Raw genomic sequence first — 17,006 nt, 5'->3', positions numbered from 1 at the left:
AGTCTGTTTGTGTAGTAAAAAAATATAATGGACTTTGGAACGATTGGAAGATTCTTCTTGGCACTTTATAACATGACGTGGTTTTATCACAGAAGTGTATGGTTGCCTAGCAACTTGGAACACCGTGGGAAGACAGACATACAGACAGAGCGACAGATCTGATGGTCTTTGCTTAGCCTTTTGTTTTGTTTATGTGCACGGATTGTATTCATTGAAGGACATGTCATCTGCCAATCCTAAATGTTTAAGCAATTGATGTGACGGAAGGGATTCCAACCGATAAGTGGTCTGATATGTTAGCTAACGTCAGTAATGTTACAGGTTGTGCTTGCTTTGATACTTGGTCAATGTGAAATAGCTAGCTTAGTTAGCTACTAGCTATCTGGCTATCATGCTGATTTGCTATCCTGCTTCTGTGACCAGATCAACAGGTTAACGTTAGACTTTGTTATTCTGATCAGATCAGTAGTATGTCAGCTGGAATGATGACGTCTGTCATAGCTGCTAGAAAGATTAATTGTTTAGCTACAAATGTAATCTAAGCTATAAATTTTTTCTTGCCACTAGCTTGCACAATGCCTGAAATGGATTCAACAACTGATGATTGATATTGACATTAGTAGCCAATGATATCAATGATTATATTGACTTTTGTAGCCAATATCAAGAGATCATTCTTATAGACAAACATTGTTGTCAGACTTTGCCTTGCTAGCTTGTCACCAGTGTTTGCCTGATATCAGACATCCCAAGAAGACCGAGGCAAAAATGGTTTCAGAGTCAGTGAAGGTAGTGGTCAGGTGTCGGCCGATGAATGAGAGGGAGCAAATCCTGAATTGTAAGATGGTAGTATCAGTAGAGATGAGTAGGTGTCAGTGTTTGATCAAGAAGCCAGGGGCAAAGGAGGAGCCACCAAAACAATTCACCTTTGATGGAACCTACTTCATTGACCAAACCACTGAGCAGATGTACAACGAGATCGCCTACCCTTTGGTTGAGGTAGGCCTACAATAAATCCTACTACATTTTCACAACTTGCTTTTGGTGGATTTCATGCAGCAGCACCAGCTCTTGGGTTATTGGACACCTCCAGTAGAGATCTGAAACTAAATACATGTAACAGTTAGGAAAACAAGTGTGCCACTGCCACCTAAGCTATATCCCCTTGCTAATGCAATAATTGCAACATTTAGAGAAGAGGCTGCCATCAATCTACTGCTGAAGTTAATTGTAAGCATACAGGCCTATAGCTTAAAACATGTTCTACAAGCATGTCAATTTGTCTTTGCACTGTAAATTGATAATGTGATAGCTGATGCAAATAGCTGATGCAAACAGACTGTTCTTTCTACCAACAGGGGGTGACTGAAGGGTACAATGGAACAATTTTTGCATATGGCCAGACTGGAAGTGGCAAGTCCTTCACCATGCAGGGTGTGTCTGAGCCAGCAGCCCAGAGAGGGGTCATCCCAAGGGCCTTTGAACACATCTTCGAGAGCATTCAGGTACAGTCTTCACCTTCAATATTGTGCTGCCACCAAGGATAAGTTGGTGGGGATCATTATTTCAGAAGTGCTGTGGTTGTAAAAGCTGGCCTCAGACAAGGCCTTTGTATGACTGGCAGGGCCTATTTGAGTGGCCAGGTTGTAATACTGTAGGTCACATGAATGTGCTTCATTATCAAGTGTTTCCTCTTAAGAATAGGTTCTTATTCATTAGTTGTCTTCTGTGTAAGATAGTGTGCAGAAAATACAAAGTTCCTGGTGAGGGCTTCCTACTTAGAGATCTACAATGAAGAAATCCGAGACCTTTTGGGAAATGACACCAAACAGAAAATGGAGGTAAGAAACCATAGTACCAGAATATTAGAGGGGGATTAATATTTTAAGTACTGCACATTTATATTTCTGACATAGAGATTGTTTCTTGCCATGGGATTATAGGAAAGGAACAACTTCATTGTGCGGTGGGCATTTGTATTTCCGGCACAATGGTTGTTACCTTGGCGACTTAAGAATAGGACAGGGGAGTGTGTGCCTGTTTGTGAGTTTGTTAAGGTGTCCTCATATGATGACAGGTTTGTTGTTTGTGTGCGTGTGCTTGTTGGCGGATGTCAGCTGAAGGAGCACCCAGAGCATGGTGTATATGTGCGAGACCTCTCCTTGCACACAGTGCACAGCGTGGGGGAGTGTGAGCACATTATGGTTCAGGGCTGGGGGAATCGATCTGTGGGCTACACCCTGATGAACAAGGACTCCTCCCGCTCCCACTCCATCTTTACCATCCACATGGAGATCTGCAACACAGGTGAGATCACCCCTCTGTCTGTGCACCACCACCACACACAAATTCAGTCATTCACAACCCGCCTCTACAGATGAGTCACTAATACACCCATTTTCAATGAGTAAAACAGAAACTAGTGAGTAGGCTGGAATGTTGAGTCATATTTCTATCTCTCCCATGGAACTTAAACAGCCCTATCAGCTGCAGAAATAACCTCAAACCCCATATACAGTGCCTTCAGAAAGTATTCACGCCCCTTGACTTTTTCCACATTTTGTTGTTATAGCCTGAATTTAAAATGGATTAAATTGAGATGTTTTGGTCACTGGCCTACACAAAATACCCCATAATGTCATTGTGGAATTATTTCCCCCCCGAAATTTTTACAAATGAATTAAAAATGAAAAGCTGAAATGTCTTGAGTTTTCAACCTCTTTGTTATGGCAAGCCAAAATATGTTAAGCAGTAAAACATTTCTTAACAAGTCACAAAATAAGTGTGCAATAATAGTGTTTAACATGATTTTGCTGTGCCCCACACATACAATTATCTGTAAGGTCCCTCAGTCGAGCAGTGAATTTCAAACACAGATTCAACCACAAAGACCAGGGAGGTTTTCCAATGCCTCGCAAAGAAGGGTACCTATTGGTAGCTGACATTGAATATCCCTTTAAGCATGGTGAAGCTATTAATTACACTTTGGATGGTGTATCAATACACCCAGTCACTACAAAGATACAGGTGTCCTTTCTAACTCAGTTGCCGGAAAGGAAGAAAACCTCTCAGGGATTTCACAATGAGGCCAATGGTGACTTTAAAACTATTACAGAGTTTAATGGCTGTGATAGGAGAACTGAGGATGGCTCAACAACATTGTAGTTACTCCACAATACTAACCTAATTGACAGAGTGAAAAGATGAAAGCCTGTATAGAATGCAAATATTCCAAAACATGCATCCTGTTTGCAACAAGGCACTAAAATAATACTGCAGGACTTTTTTTTCCTGAATACATAAGGGATAGTCAACGAGGGGCTATCGATGCGTTCTATGGAAAATAATGAACGACGTGGAGTGGAACTGACCTTCAACTGAGTTGCATTATTTTCCAGAGAACGCATAGAGCCTCGAGTTGATTATCCCTTTTATACCATGGCTATAATTTAACACATTTGCCACTAGAAATGTGTTCAACATCCACTGACGTAGCTAGCAGGTTTACTAGATAGCTACAGTACTAGTTGCCATGGTAACATAACAAACATACTTGCTAGTTTAGCTAACCAAACAATCAGTCCTAGCTTGCTATTATGAAAATCGAATTCAACAATACCAATATTGTTTTCAATTCAACTTTTGCTTTCAAAAGCAGCTCAAACAAAACATGTAAAAATGAACTATAGCTATTGAATTTTACCATGTGTTATAGGGAAATAATGCATGCTCTAGAATGACTTTTTTGTTGTTGTCATTTAGCAGACGCTCTTATCCAGAGTGACTTACAATTAGTGAGTGCATACATTTTTCATACTGGCCCCTCATGGGAATGCCCTTCAAGCTAATCAGAAAGGAGTATTCAACAATGCCATGGTATAAAGTGTTATGTTTGGGGCAATTCCAATACAACACATTACTGAGTACCACTCTCCATATTTTCAAGCAAAGTGGTGGCTGCATCATGTTATGGGTATGCTTGTAATCGTTAAGGACTGGGGAGTTTTTCAGAATAAAAACGGAATGGAGCTAAGCACAGGCAAAATCGTAGAGGAAAACCTGGTTCAGTCTGCTTTCCACCAGACTCTCAGAGATTAATTCACCTTTCAGCAGGACAATAACCTAAAACACAAGGCCAAATCTACACTGGAATTGCTTACCAAGAAGACAGTGAATGTTCCTGAGTGGCCGATTTACAGTTTTGACTTAAATCTACTTGAAGATCTATGGCAAGACGTGAAAATGGTTATCTAGCAATGATCAACAACCAATTTGACATGTTTTCACTTTGTCATTATGGGGTATTGTGTGTAGATCGGTGAGGGAAAACTATCTATTTAATCAATTTTTATTGATTAACAAAATGTGGAATAAGTTGAGGGGTATGAATACTTTCTGAAGGCACTGTACAAAACATACTCACCAGCCAGTTTTAGGTACACCACCGAGTTCATGAAAATGGATTGCTCCTACAGACAGTGAGTCACGTGGCTGTGGCTTGTTATATAAAGCAGGCAGACGGGCATCGAGGCATTCAGTTACTGTCCGATTGAACGTTAGAATGGGCAAAACGAGTGACCTAAGCGACTTTGAGCGTGGTATGATCGTTGTTGCCAGACGCACTGGTTCCAGTATCTCAGAAACGGCCGCCCTCCTGGGCTTTTCACGCACAACAGTGTCTAGGGTTTACCAAGAAAGGTGCGACAAGCAAAAAAAACATTTAGTCAGCGGCAGTCCTGTGGGTGAAAACGGATCGTTGATGAGCGGGGTCGAAGGAGAATGGCAAAAATCGTGCAAGCTAACAGGCAGGCCACAAACGGACAAATAACAGTGCAGTACAACAGTTGTCTGCAGAACAGCATCTCGGAACGTGCAACTCGTCGATCCTTGTCAAGGATGGGCTATTGCAGCAGACGACCACACGGTTCCACTCCTATCAGCTAAAAACAAGAAGCGGCTCCAGTGTGCACGCGATCACAAACACTGGACAGTTGAGTGGAAAAACATTGCCTGGAACATGACAGCGAGTTCAGTTTACTTGAGTGGCCTTCGCAGCCCCCAGACCTCAACCCAATAGAGAATCTGGAACGGGCTGTTTGCTGCGTGAATGAACTGCTGTCCTGCAGCAACTGCGTGATGCCATCGCGTCAGCATGGACCAACATCCCTGTGGAATGTTTCTGACACCTTGTAGATACTAGATCGGTGTACCTAATAACCTGTTTTCGCTTTGTCATTATGGGGTATTGTGTATAGATTGCTGAGGATTTGTATTTATTTAATCAATTTTAGAATAAGGCTGTAACGTAACAAAATGTGGAAAAAGTCAAGGGGTCTGAATACTTTCCGAAGGCACTGTGTGTGTGTGTACATACATATATAAACACACAGTGCCTGAAGTTTACATACACTTAGGTTGGAGTCATTAAAACTCGTTTTTCAACCACTCCACAAATTTCTTGTTAACAAACTATAGTTTTGGCAAGTCGGTTAGGACATCTACTTTGTGCATGACACAAGTAATCTTTCCAACAATTGTTTACAGACAGATTATTTCACTTAATCACAATTCCAGTGGGTCAGAAGTTTACATACACTAAGTTGACTGTGCCTTTAAACAGCTTGGAAAATTCAGGAAAATTATGTCATGGCTTTAGAAGCTTCTGATAGGACATCATTTGAGTAAATTGGAGGTGTACCTGTCGATGTATTTCAAGGCCTACCTTCAAACTCAGTGCCTCTTTGCTTGACATCATGGGAAAATCTAAAGAAATCAGCCAAGACCTCAGAAAAATCATTGTAGGCCTCCAAAAGTCTGGTTCATCCTTGGGAGCAATTTCCAAATGCCTGAAGGTACCACGTTCATCTGTACAAACAATAGTACGCATTTATAAACACCATGGGATCACGCAGCCGTCATACTGCTCAGGAAGGAGGCGCGTTCTGTCTCCTAGAGATGAACGTACTTTGGTGCGAAAAGTGCAAATCAATCCTAGAACAACAGCAAAGGACCGTGTGAAGATGCTGGAGGAAACAGGTACAAAAGTATCTATATCCACAGTAAAACGAGTCCTATATTGACATAACCTGAAAGGCCGCTCAGCAAGGAAGAAGCCACTGCTCCAAAACCGCCATAAAAAAGCCAGACTACGGTTTGCAACTGCACATGGGGACAAAGATCGTACTTTTTGGAGAAATGTCCTCTGGTCTGATGAAACAAAAATAGAACTGTTTGGCCGTTATGACCATCGTTATGTTTGGAGGAAAAAGGGGGAACTTGCAAGCCGAAGAACACCATCCCAACCGTGAAGCACGGGCTTTACAACCTGTAATTTAAATAGATTTTTATTTGGATTTAATGTAATGGACATACACAAAATAGTCAAAATTGGTAAAGTGAAATGAAAAAAATAACTTGTTTCAAAAGATTCTAAAACAATAAATAACGGAAAAGTGGTGCATGCATATGTATTCACCCCCTTTGCTATGAAGCCCCTAAATAAGATCTGGTGCAACCAATTACCTTCAGAAGTCACATAATTAGTTAAATAAAGTCCACCTGTGTGCAATCTAAGTGTCACATGATCTGTCTCATGATCTCAGTGTATATATACACCTGTTCTGAAAGGCCCTAGAGTCTGCAACACCACTAATCAAGGGGCACCACCAAGCAAGCGGCACCATGAAGACCAAGGAGCTCTCCAAACAGGTCAGGGACAAAGTTGTGGAGAAGTACAGATCAGGGTTGAGTTATAAGAAAATATCAGAAACTTTAAACATCCCACGGAGCACCATTTAAATCCATTATTAAAAAATTGAAAGAATATGGCACCACAACAAACCTGCCAAGAGAAGGCCGCCCATCAAAACTCACAGACCAGGCAAGGAGAGCATTAATCAGAGAGGCAACAAAGAGATCAAAGATAACCCTGAAGGAGCTGCAAAGCTCCACAGCGGAGATTGGAGTATCTGTCCATAGGACCACTTTAAGCCGTACACTCCACAGAGCTGGGCTTTACAGAAGAGTGGCCAGAAAAAAAACATTGCTTAAAGAAAAAAAATAAGCAAACACGTTTGGTGTTCACCAAAAGGCATGTGAGAGACTCCCCAAACATATGGAAGAAGGTGCTCTGGTCAGATGAGACTAAAATTGAGCTTTTTGGCCATCAAGGAAAACGCTATGTCTGGCGCAAATCCAACACGTCTCATCACCCCGAGAACACCATCCCAACAGTGAAGCATGGTGGTGGCAGCATCATGCTGTGGGGATGTTTTTCATCAGCAGGGACTGATAAACTGGTCAGAATTGATGGAATGATGGCGCTAAATACAGGGAAATTCTTGAGGGAAACCTGTTTGTCTTCCAGAGATTTGAGACTGGGACGGAGGTTCCCCTTCCAGCAGGACAATGACCCTAAGCATACTGCTAAAGCAACACTCGAGTGGTTTAAGGGGAAACATTTAAATGTCTTGGAAAGCCTAGTCAAAGCCCAGACCTCAATCCAATTGAGAATCTGTGGTATGACTTAAAGATTGCTGTACACCAGCGGAACCCATCGAACTTGAAGAAGCTGGAGCAGTTTTGCCTTGAAGAATGGTTAAAAATCACTGCGGCTAGATGTGCCAAGCTAATAGAGACATACCCCAAGAGACTTGCAGCTGTAATTGCTGCAAAAGGTGGCTCTACAAAGTATTGACTTTGGGGGGGGGTGAATAGTTAATCACGCTCAAGTTTTCTGTTTTTTTTGGTCTTATTTCTTGTTTGTTTCACAAGAAAAAATATTTTGCATCGTCAAAGTGGTAGGCATGTTGTGTAAATCAAATGATACAAATGAAAAGCATTCCAGGTGAAGCTGCTTGAGAGAATGCCAAGAGTGTGCAAAGCTGTCATCAAGGCAAAGGGTGGCTATTTGAAGAATCTCAAATAGAGAATATATTTTGATTTGTTTAACACTTTATTGGTTACTACGTGATTCCATAGTTTTGATAATTTCACTACTATTCTACAATGTAAAAATAAAGAAAAACCATTGAATGAGTAGGTGTTTCCAAACTTTTGGCTGGTACTGTATGTGTGTGTGTGTGTGTGTGTGTGTGTGTGTGTGTGTGTGTGTGTGTGTGTAAATATATATATATATATATATACAGTGCCCTCCACAATTATTGGCACCCCTGTTTAAGATGTGGTCGAGGACTTCCAAAAATGCTCTTTTTTTTTTAAACAACATAGAACCCAAATGCAAAAAAATGGAAAAATCCAACCTTTTATTTAAGTACATTACTTTGGTGTAAAAAAAAAATCACACATTTAGAAAAAAAAACTTGAAATCATGTGTCCCACAATTATTGGCACCCCTGATGTTAATACTTTGTACAACCCCCTTTTGCCAACAAGACAGCACTTAATCTCCTCCTATAACATTTCACAAGATTGGAGAACACAGAGAGAGGGATCTTTGACCATTCTTCTTTGCACAATCTTTCTAGATCATCCAGTGTCCTGGGTCCTCTCTTATGCACTCTCCTCTTTAGCTCGCCCCACAGGTTTTCGATTGGGTTGAGGTCTGGGGACTGAGATGGCCATGGGAGGACCTTGAGTTTGTGACTGCTGAACCATTTTTGTGTAGATTTTGCCACATGTTTTGGATCATTATCCTGCTGAAAGACCCAATGACGACCCATCTTCAGCTTTCTGGCAGAGGCCATCAGGTTTTTATTTAAAATGTCCTGGTAGTTCAAAGCGTTCATAATGCCATGCACCCTAACAAGGTTCCCAGGGCCTTTGGAAGAGAAACAGGCCCACAGCATCACAGATCCTCCACCATACTTCACGGTGGGCATGAGGTGCTTTTCGGCATACTCATCTTTTGTTTTATGCCAGACCCACTTAGAGTGTTTGTTGCCAAAAAGCTCAATCTTAGTCTCATCTGACCAAAGCACACGATCCCAGTTGAAGTCCCAGTGCCGCTTTAGCAAACTCCAGACGTTTACGTTTGTGAGTGTTAGTGAGAAAAGGCTTTTTCCTTGCATGCCTCCCAAACAGCTTGTTGGCATGTAGAGAGCGTCTGATGGTTGTTTTGGAGACTTTGTGACCCCAAGATGCCACTCTTTGATGCAATTCTGTGACAGTGAGCTTATGACTTTTTTTTACTTCTCTTACCATCCTCCTCACTGTGCGTTGTGGCAAGATAAACTTGGGACCTCTTCCAGCCTTGTTTGTCACTGTTCCAGTTGTTTTAAACTTCTTAATGATTCCTCTGACTGTAGATACGGGGGAGTTAAGGCGAGTGGCTATTTTCTTGTAGCCATTGCCTGACTTATGAAGGTCGACACAAATCTGCCTTACTTGAATGGTGTGTTCTCTTGTCTTTGCCATGTTGACAAATGGGTAAGAGAATTAGGCCTCTGTGTCACGTCATATTTATACCCCAGGGAAACAGGAAGTCATGAATTACTAATTAAAAGTTCCTAGATACCCTGACCAACTTTAGCAACTACAGAAAAATATATTTAAAAAAAAATCTATTAAATTTTTCTGCGGAATTGTTAGGGGTGCCAATAATTGTGGGACACATGATTTCAAGTTTTTTTTTTCTAAATGTGTGATTTTTTTTTTTACCACCAAAGTAATGTACTTAAATAAAAGGTTGGATTTTTCTCTTTTTTTGCATTTGGTTCTATGTTGTTTAAAAAAAAAAGAGAATTTTTGGAAGTCCTCGACCACATCTTAAACAGGGGTGCCAATAATAGTGGAGGGCACTGTATGTATATATATATATATATATATATATATATATATATATATATATATTGCACACACAGTTGAAGTCGGAAGTTTACATAGACTTAGGTTGGAGTGATTAAAACTAGTTTTTCAACAATTCCACACATTTCTTGTTAACAAACTATAGTTTTGGCAAGTCGGTTAGGACATCTACTTTGTGCATGACACAAGTAATTTTTCCAACAATTGTTTACAGACAGATTATTTCACTTATAATTCACTGTATCACAATTCCAGTAGGTCAGAAGTTTACATACACTAAGTTGACTGTGCATTTAAACAGCTTGGAAAATTCAGGAAAATGATGTCATGGCTTTAGAAGATTCTGATAGGCTAATTGACATAATTTGAGTCAATTGGAGGTGTACCTGTGGATGTATTTCAAGGCCTACCTTGAAACTCAGTGCCTCTTTGCTTGACATCATGGGAAAATCAAAAGAAATCAGCCAAGACCTCAGAAAAACAATTTTAGACCTCCACAAGTCTGGTTCATCCTTGGGAGCAATTTCCAAACGCCTGAAGGTACCGCGTTCATCTGTACAAATAATAGTACGCAAGTATAAACACCATCGGACCACGCAGCCGTCATACCGCTCAGGAAGGAGACGCGTTCTGTTTCCTAGAGATGAACGTACTTTGGTGCGGAAAGTGTGAAGATGCTGGAGGAAACAGGTACAAAAGTATCTATATCCACAGTAAAACGAGTCCTATATCGACATAACCTGAAAGGCCGCTCAGCAAGGAAGAAGCCACTGCACCCAAAACCGCCATAAAAAAGCCAGACGTCGGTTTGCAACTGCACATGGGGACAAAGATCATACTTTTTGGAGAAATGTCTTCTGGTCTGATTAAACAAAAATGGAACTGTTTGGCCATAATGACCATCATTATGTTTGGAGGTAAAAGGGGGTGCTTGCAAGCCGAAGAACACCATCCCAACCGTGAAGCACGGGGGTGGCAGCATCATGCTGTGGGGGTGCTTTGCTGCAGGAGGGACTGGTGCACTTCACAAAATAGATGGCATCATGAGGAAGGAAAATTATGTGGATATATTGAAGCAACATCTCAAGACATCAGTCAGGAAGTTAAAGCTTGACTCAGTTACACCAGCTCTGTCAGGAGGAATGGGCCAAAATTCACCCAACTTATTGTGGGAATTTTGTGGAAGGCTACCCGACACGTTTGACCCAAGTTAAACAATTTAAAGGCAATGCTACCAAATACTAATTGAGTGTATGTAAACTTCTGACCCACTGGGAATGAGATGAAAGAAATAAAAGCTTAAATAAATCATTCTCTCTACTATTATTCTGACATTTCACATTCTTAAAATATAGTGGTGATCCTAACTGACCTAAGACAGGGAATTCTTAATAGGATTAAAATGTCAGGAATTGTGAAAAACTGAGTTTAAATGTATTTGGCTAAGGTGTATGTAAACTTCCGAATTCAACTGTGTGTGTGTGTGTATGTATGTGTATATATATATATATATATATATATATATATATATATATATATATATATATATATATATATATATATATATATATATATATATATATGGAGCCTTCCACAAGCTTCCCACAATAAGTTGGGTGAATTTAGGCCCATTCCTCCTGACAGAGCTGGTGTAACTGAGTCAGGATTGTAGGCCTCCTTGCTCGCACACGCTTTTTCAGTTCTGCCCACACATTTTCTATAGGATTGAGGTCAGGGCTTTGTGATGGCCACTCCAATACCTTGACTTTGTTGTCCTTAAGCCATTTTGCCACAACTTTGGAAGTATGCTTGGGGTCATTGTCCATTTTGAAGACCCATTTGCGACCAAGTTTTAACTTCCTGACTGATGTCTTGAGATGTTGCTTCAATATATCCACATAATTTTCCTTCCTCATGATGCCATCTATTTTGTGAAGTGCACTAGTCCTTCCTGCAGCAAAGCACCCCCACAGCATGATGCTGCCACCCCCGTGCTTCACGGTTGGGATGGTGTTCTTCGGCTTGCAAGCAACCCGCTTTTTCCTCCAAACATAATGATGGTAATTATGGCCAAGCAGTTCTATTTTTGTTTCATCAGACCAGAGGACATTTCTCCAAAAAGTACGATCTTCGTCCCCATGTGCAGTTGCAAACCGTATTCTGGCTTTTTTTATTGCGGTTTTGGAGCAGTTGCTTCTTCCTTGCTGAGCAACCATTCAGGTTATGTCGATATAGGACTCGTTTTACTGTGGATATAGATACTTTTGTACCTGTTTCCTCCAGCATCTTCACACTTTCCGCACCAAAGTACGTTCATCTCTAGGAGACAGAACGCGTCTCCTTCCTGAGCGGTATGACGGCTGCGTGGTCCCATGGTGTTTATACTTGCGCACTATTGTTTGTACAGATGAACGTGATACCTTCAGGCGTTTGGAAATTGCTCCCAAGGATGAACCAGAATTGTGGAGGTCTACAATTGTTTTTCTGTGGTCTTGACTGATTTCTTTTGATTTTCCCATGATGTCAAGCAAAGAGGCACTGAGTTTGAAGGTAGGCCTTGAAATACATCCACAGGTACACCTCCAATTGACTCAAATTATGTCAATTAGCCTATCAGAAGCTTCTAAAGCCATGACATAATTTTCTGGAATTTTCCAAGCTGTTTAAAGGCACAGTCAACTTAGTGTATATAAACTTCTGACCCACTGGAATTGTGATACAGTGAATTATAAGTGAAATAATCTGTCTGTAAACAATTGTTGGAAAAATTACTTGTCATGCGAAAAGTAGATGTCCTAACCGACTTGCCAAAACGATAGTTTGTTAACAAGACATTTGTGGAGTGTTTGAAAAGTTTTAATGACTCCAACCTAAGTGTATGTAAACTTCCGACTTCAACTGTGTGTGTGTGTGTGTGTGTGTGTGTGTGTGTGTGTACACAGTATATCTAGATCAGGGTCCCAAAGAAGGGAGAGGAACTAGTATGGCAGATTATGACAGCTAACTCAACCATAATGCGTGTTCTTGTCTGTGAGAGCCCTTGGCTTTGAAGGAAAACCTTCACTGTCTGTGTCCTGTGGTCTCAGATTCAGCTGGCGAGGACCACCTGCGTGCGGGAAAACTGAACCTGGTGGACCTGGCAGGCAGTGAGCGGCAGTCGAAGACTGGTGCCACCGGGGAGCGGCTCCGTGAGGCCACCAAGATCAACCTGTCCCTGTCGGCTCTGGGCAACGTCATCTCTGCCCTGGTGGATGGCCGCTCCAAACACATCCCCTACCGAGACTCCAAGCTGACCCGGCTGCTGCAGGACTCCCTGGGTGGAAACACTCGCACCCTGATGGTGGCCTGCCTCTCGCCTGCAGACAACAACTATGAGGAAAGCCTGAGCACCCTGCGCTATGCCAACAGGGCCAAGAGCATCCAGAACAGGCCCTGCATCAACGAAGACCCCAAGGATGCCCTGCTCCGAGAGTATCAGGAGGAAATCAAGCAACTACGCGCCCTCATCTCTGGCCAGCTGGGCAAGGGCAACCTGTCATGTGAGAACCATATTTTTCTCCACACTTTGTCTTACCATTGAGTGTAAGAGTTTTCACATAGAACATCAAACTGCTAGGTTATTATGTCTTGTCTAAAATTGGATTCCTCTCAATTGTACCATTTTATCAGTGCTTCTGGCTGGTCAGTTGTCTGCAGGGCACTCTGCTGGTCCATCAAGGCCACAGTCCAGCAGTACTGAGGAGGAGAAGGAGAAGATTAAAGAGGTGGGTAGGATACTCTTCCACAAGGTTAGTTAACTGAGAGGCTGTTGAGCGGGAGGAGTAGATGAATTGACCTATTTGTGACCTTCAGGAGTACGAGGAGAAGCTGGCCAGGCTTCAGGCTGAGTATAACGCTGAGCAGGAGTCCAAGGCCAAGCTACAGGAGGACATAGCTGTTCTGCGCTCTTCATATGAGACCAAGCTGTCCAGTCTGGAGAAGTCTAGGGCCAGCAGAGGGCACTCTATTACCACTGCTGGTACCATTACAACATCCCTGTCTACATTAGAATAACCAACCAATTCATTAGCACACAGTTAGACAACCATATCCAAGGATTTTAATAATATATTTTACTAAGATGAATACCTTTAGCACTCAAGTGTATAGATGGTGCTCTAGTACTTTACATGATACTATGCCTTGTTTTCTCATTGCCTAGAGTCAGAGATCTCCATCCTTATGAAACAAGCTCTTGAGGAGGAATCCTGCTGTGTCACTGCTGCCCCACATGAGCTTACTGATTTGGAACCAGCCCTGGCCATGGTACACATGCCTCAAGTTCCCAGTACTTGTCGATAACAGGTTATGCATGCATTTTGTAGTAAAACACATCAGAGTGGAGCGGTCCCTTTAATGATGTGTGTAACTTCTCTTCTTGTAGGTGAGCCAGACACAGGCATCTCGCCAGGTGACCAGTGTCCAGACAGGGTCTGAGCGGGAGGAGAATACAGACTCCCCTCCCATTGGCACCCCAGGCCCTCTGGACCAAAAGCATGTCCTCGAGAGGTGAGTGACACACACACCCACAATATACCCTTTGTGTAACATAATGTCCAGTGGTGTGATAGTGTGGCTTGGTGCCCTGTCCTGTCCCCAGGCTGCAGCAGTTGGAGCAGGAAGTGGTGGGAGGGGAGCAGGCTCGGAACAAGGAGTTGCAGCAGAGACACCGACAGAGGAAGACCCTGGCAGACCAGAGGAAGAAGCAGCTGATTGAGGCTCTGGCAGAGAACCGTGAGGAGAGTGACAATGTGATGCTCAATGTCTACGACTCCATCCAGGAGGAGGTCCGTGCTAAGAGTCGGCTCCTAGAGAACACCCAGGCCAAGGTGGGACATCTTCATGGAAAATAAATGCTAGATTAATGATTTATCTACTAGCATGCTTGTTCCTGTACTAGATTTCTTACACACATTTTTATTGTTGATTCTGATTGCTGATTCTGTTAAGAATACATTATGAACTGTGATATAGATATACGATTTAAGAGTAAACCTAAGTCTGTATGGTCAAGTTTTAAGTGGTGTTCTCCTGATGTGATTTCACAGCTGAAGGCGGCCAAGCTGGAGATCCGGGACCTGCAGGCAGAGTTTGAGCTAGAGAGGAACGACTACCTGGCCACCATCCGCAGGCTGGAGAGGGAGGGCCAGTTGCTGCAGAGCCTGCTGGAGCGCATGGCCCCTCTGGTCCGCCGTGACTGCAACTACAGCAACCTGGACCGCCTGCGGAAGGAGGCCACCTGGGATGAAGACGGCGCAACCTGGAGGCTGCCTGAGGTGGTGGTGCAGAAAACAGCCCTGCCATTAGGTGAGTGTAGGACGGGGAGAAATTATGTTTTGAAGATAAGACTAATGTTAAAATGTTTTAGTGGATGGACTTTTTGTGTAGATTTTATATGTTGAGATTGCGTGGATAGTTGTTCCTGTTTAGGTTTCTCATCCTCTGTCCCTTCTCTCTTTCAGCAGTAGCTCCTTCAGCTCAGAGGCTCTCTATACGCAGAAGCTCAGCGGCTGACACAGGAGAATCCTTTCAGGTGTGTACTCACCTTTTTAAAAACTTTCCTGATGGGATATGAGAAGTAAAACAGAAAATGTCTATGGTCCTCCATCGTTGCCTATGTTTTGTGCAGAACGACGAGGATCGATATAAGGAGATGTTGAACCGCAGCGACAGCGAGAACTTCGCCAGCAACTACTTCAAGCCTAAGAGAGCCAACCAACTGCTGGGTGGTGAGCCCCTGAAGGGACTGGGTAAGACCTGGAGCTACAGGCCCTTCCCCTGACCCAACAGCCCAGGCTACAGGAGGGAGATCAGATCTGCTCACTAAAGAAATACTGTATTTACAAACTGTTAGCCTCTCACAGCCCAGTGCATTTTCACTGCTCTTACTGTAAATATTATATATGGATAGGGCTTTTTTCTTACTGGAAACTTTAGAGGGCACTCTTATCTGAATTCAACTGTGACTGGAGTCACAACTCAAATCAAATGTATTTATAAAGCCCTTTTTATAAAGTGCTTATACAGAAACCCAGCCTAAAACCCCAAACAGCAAGCAATGCAGATGTAGAAGCACAACTGTGACTGAAGTGTACTTAATGTTAACATAAAAACAGTCAAACTATGAATTGATATTTAATAGAGTGTGCAGGGCGAAGGGGGAAGTGCCTGAACTGATAAGAAAATAATACAATTCAAAGAAAAATTGACAATTATAGCACCACATATAATACCAACGTACTGCTTGCTAGTACAAAATGGTTTTAAGGGTCGAAGTCAGTTACTGGAAACATTTAAAAAGATCTAGCCTGCTATCCACTTAGCTTCAACAGATCCTTTGCCCTATATTTGCTGTTGTCCCACTGATTACCTCTTCCCCTGCAGCAGTTCACGCAGCACCCCAGGGGAACGGGACGCCTCACCTGACCTCCAGCGGTTCCAACATCGGCCCCTCACTCAGCACTGAATCCCTCCTCCCTCGCCCCTTCCGCCTCGAGTCACTGGGGATCACCCCATCCAATGGCAAGGTGAAGAGGAAGAAAAGCAAAACACACATCCCCTATGAGGGGAACTGAGAGAGCTGGGCTAGAGGGGCACTCTTCTGTGACCGCTCAATGTTTACCTGCCACCCTTTTTGACTCCTAGAGACCTCGCTATTTGTTGACTTGTTTAGGTAGAGTATTTCATTCATCCACTGTGATTGACCCCGTGGTGGTGGTGCACTATTGAACTTTTGCTAACCAGCAATATAATGGCACTTTTACATGGACACTTGGTCTGGCAATGTGATGTTCCTGGTGTGTTTGTTTTTTAGCACCTTTTTAAAATGTAGCAAACATTATGCTACTACCTAATGCCACACACCATAGTGCTTGCACTGACTCTTAATGCTGTGATATGATGGTTTATCCAAACCTGAATGTACTATTTATCACTGTTGTGGTTTTTGCTGCTCATGTACATGTACTAACTGTTAATACAATATTTTTTCTGTACATCTTGTTAATTTCATGTCTAGTACTCATTCACTTCCCAGAATGAGTCTGGTTGTGCAAAATATTTAGCTGTGAACATCAGTAACAGGAAGGTCATCTTCAGTCTATCAGCATCAGGGAATAAATTAGATCTGAGAGTCAAACATGTTAGACCAGTTTCAGTGTCACATCAGATGGATGACTCCACGAGTGCACTGGGGCCAGGGT

At 42.5% G+C, this 17,006-nt stretch overlaps 1 protein-coding gene across 3 annotated transcripts; it reads left to right on the top strand.

The window, feature by feature from the left end:
* Nucleotides 1-124: 124 nt before the first annotated feature.
* On the top strand, nt 125-16,799 carry kif17 (kinesin family member 17). 3 transcript variants are annotated; one of them, XM_041891580.2, is made up of 14 exons: nt 125-999; nt 1,359-1,505; nt 1,740-1,841; nt 2,118-2,307; nt 12,852-13,304; nt 13,435-13,529; nt 13,618-13,783; nt 13,967-14,070; nt 14,189-14,313; nt 14,405-14,633; nt 14,853-15,111; nt 15,267-15,337; nt 15,434-15,554; nt 16,192-16,799. In XM_041891580.2, the coding sequence occupies exons 1-14, from the start codon at nt 769-771 to the stop codon at nt 16,377-16,379; spliced, it is 2,481 nt and encodes an 826-aa protein (XP_041747514.2). In that variant the 5' UTR covers nt 125-768; the 3' UTR covers nt 16,380-16,799. The 3 variants fall into 3 exon arrangements, with proteins under 3 accessions (XP_041747514.2, XP_041747513.2, XP_041747512.2); XM_041891579.2 differs by having other exon boundaries at nt 127-999; nt 15,270-15,337; nt 16,189-16,799; XM_041891578.2 differs by having other exon boundaries at nt 128-999; nt 16,189-16,799.
* The last annotated feature ends 207 nt before the right edge of the window (nt 16,800-17,006 follow it).

The sequence above is a fragment of the Coregonus clupeaformis genome, chromosome 12 (assembly GCF_020615455.1).
Source record: "Coregonus clupeaformis isolate EN_2021a chromosome 12, ASM2061545v1, whole genome shotgun sequence".
In the NCBI taxonomy this organism is placed as follows: Eukaryota; Metazoa; Chordata; class Actinopteri; order Salmoniformes; family Salmonidae; genus Coregonus; species Coregonus clupeaformis.
Note: the sequence above shows the minus strand (reverse complement) of the source record. Positions and strands in the feature narration are given on the sequence as shown.

Excerpts from the sequence above, each read along its gene's own strand:
- kif17 (XM_041891578.2), top strand. The coding sequence starts at position 769 with ATGGTTTCAGAGTCAGTGAAGGTAGTGGTCAGGTGTCGGCCGATGAAT. Across the intron at positions 1,000-1,358 it reads TCGCCTACCCTTTGGTTGAG|GGGGTGACTGAAGGGTACAA; the intron begins GTAGGCCTACAA and ends TTCTACCAACAG. Across the intron at positions 14,314-14,404 it reads CAAAAGCATGTCCTCGAGAG|GCTGCAGCAGTTGGAGCAGG; the intron begins GTGAGTGACACA and ends TCCTGTCCCCAG.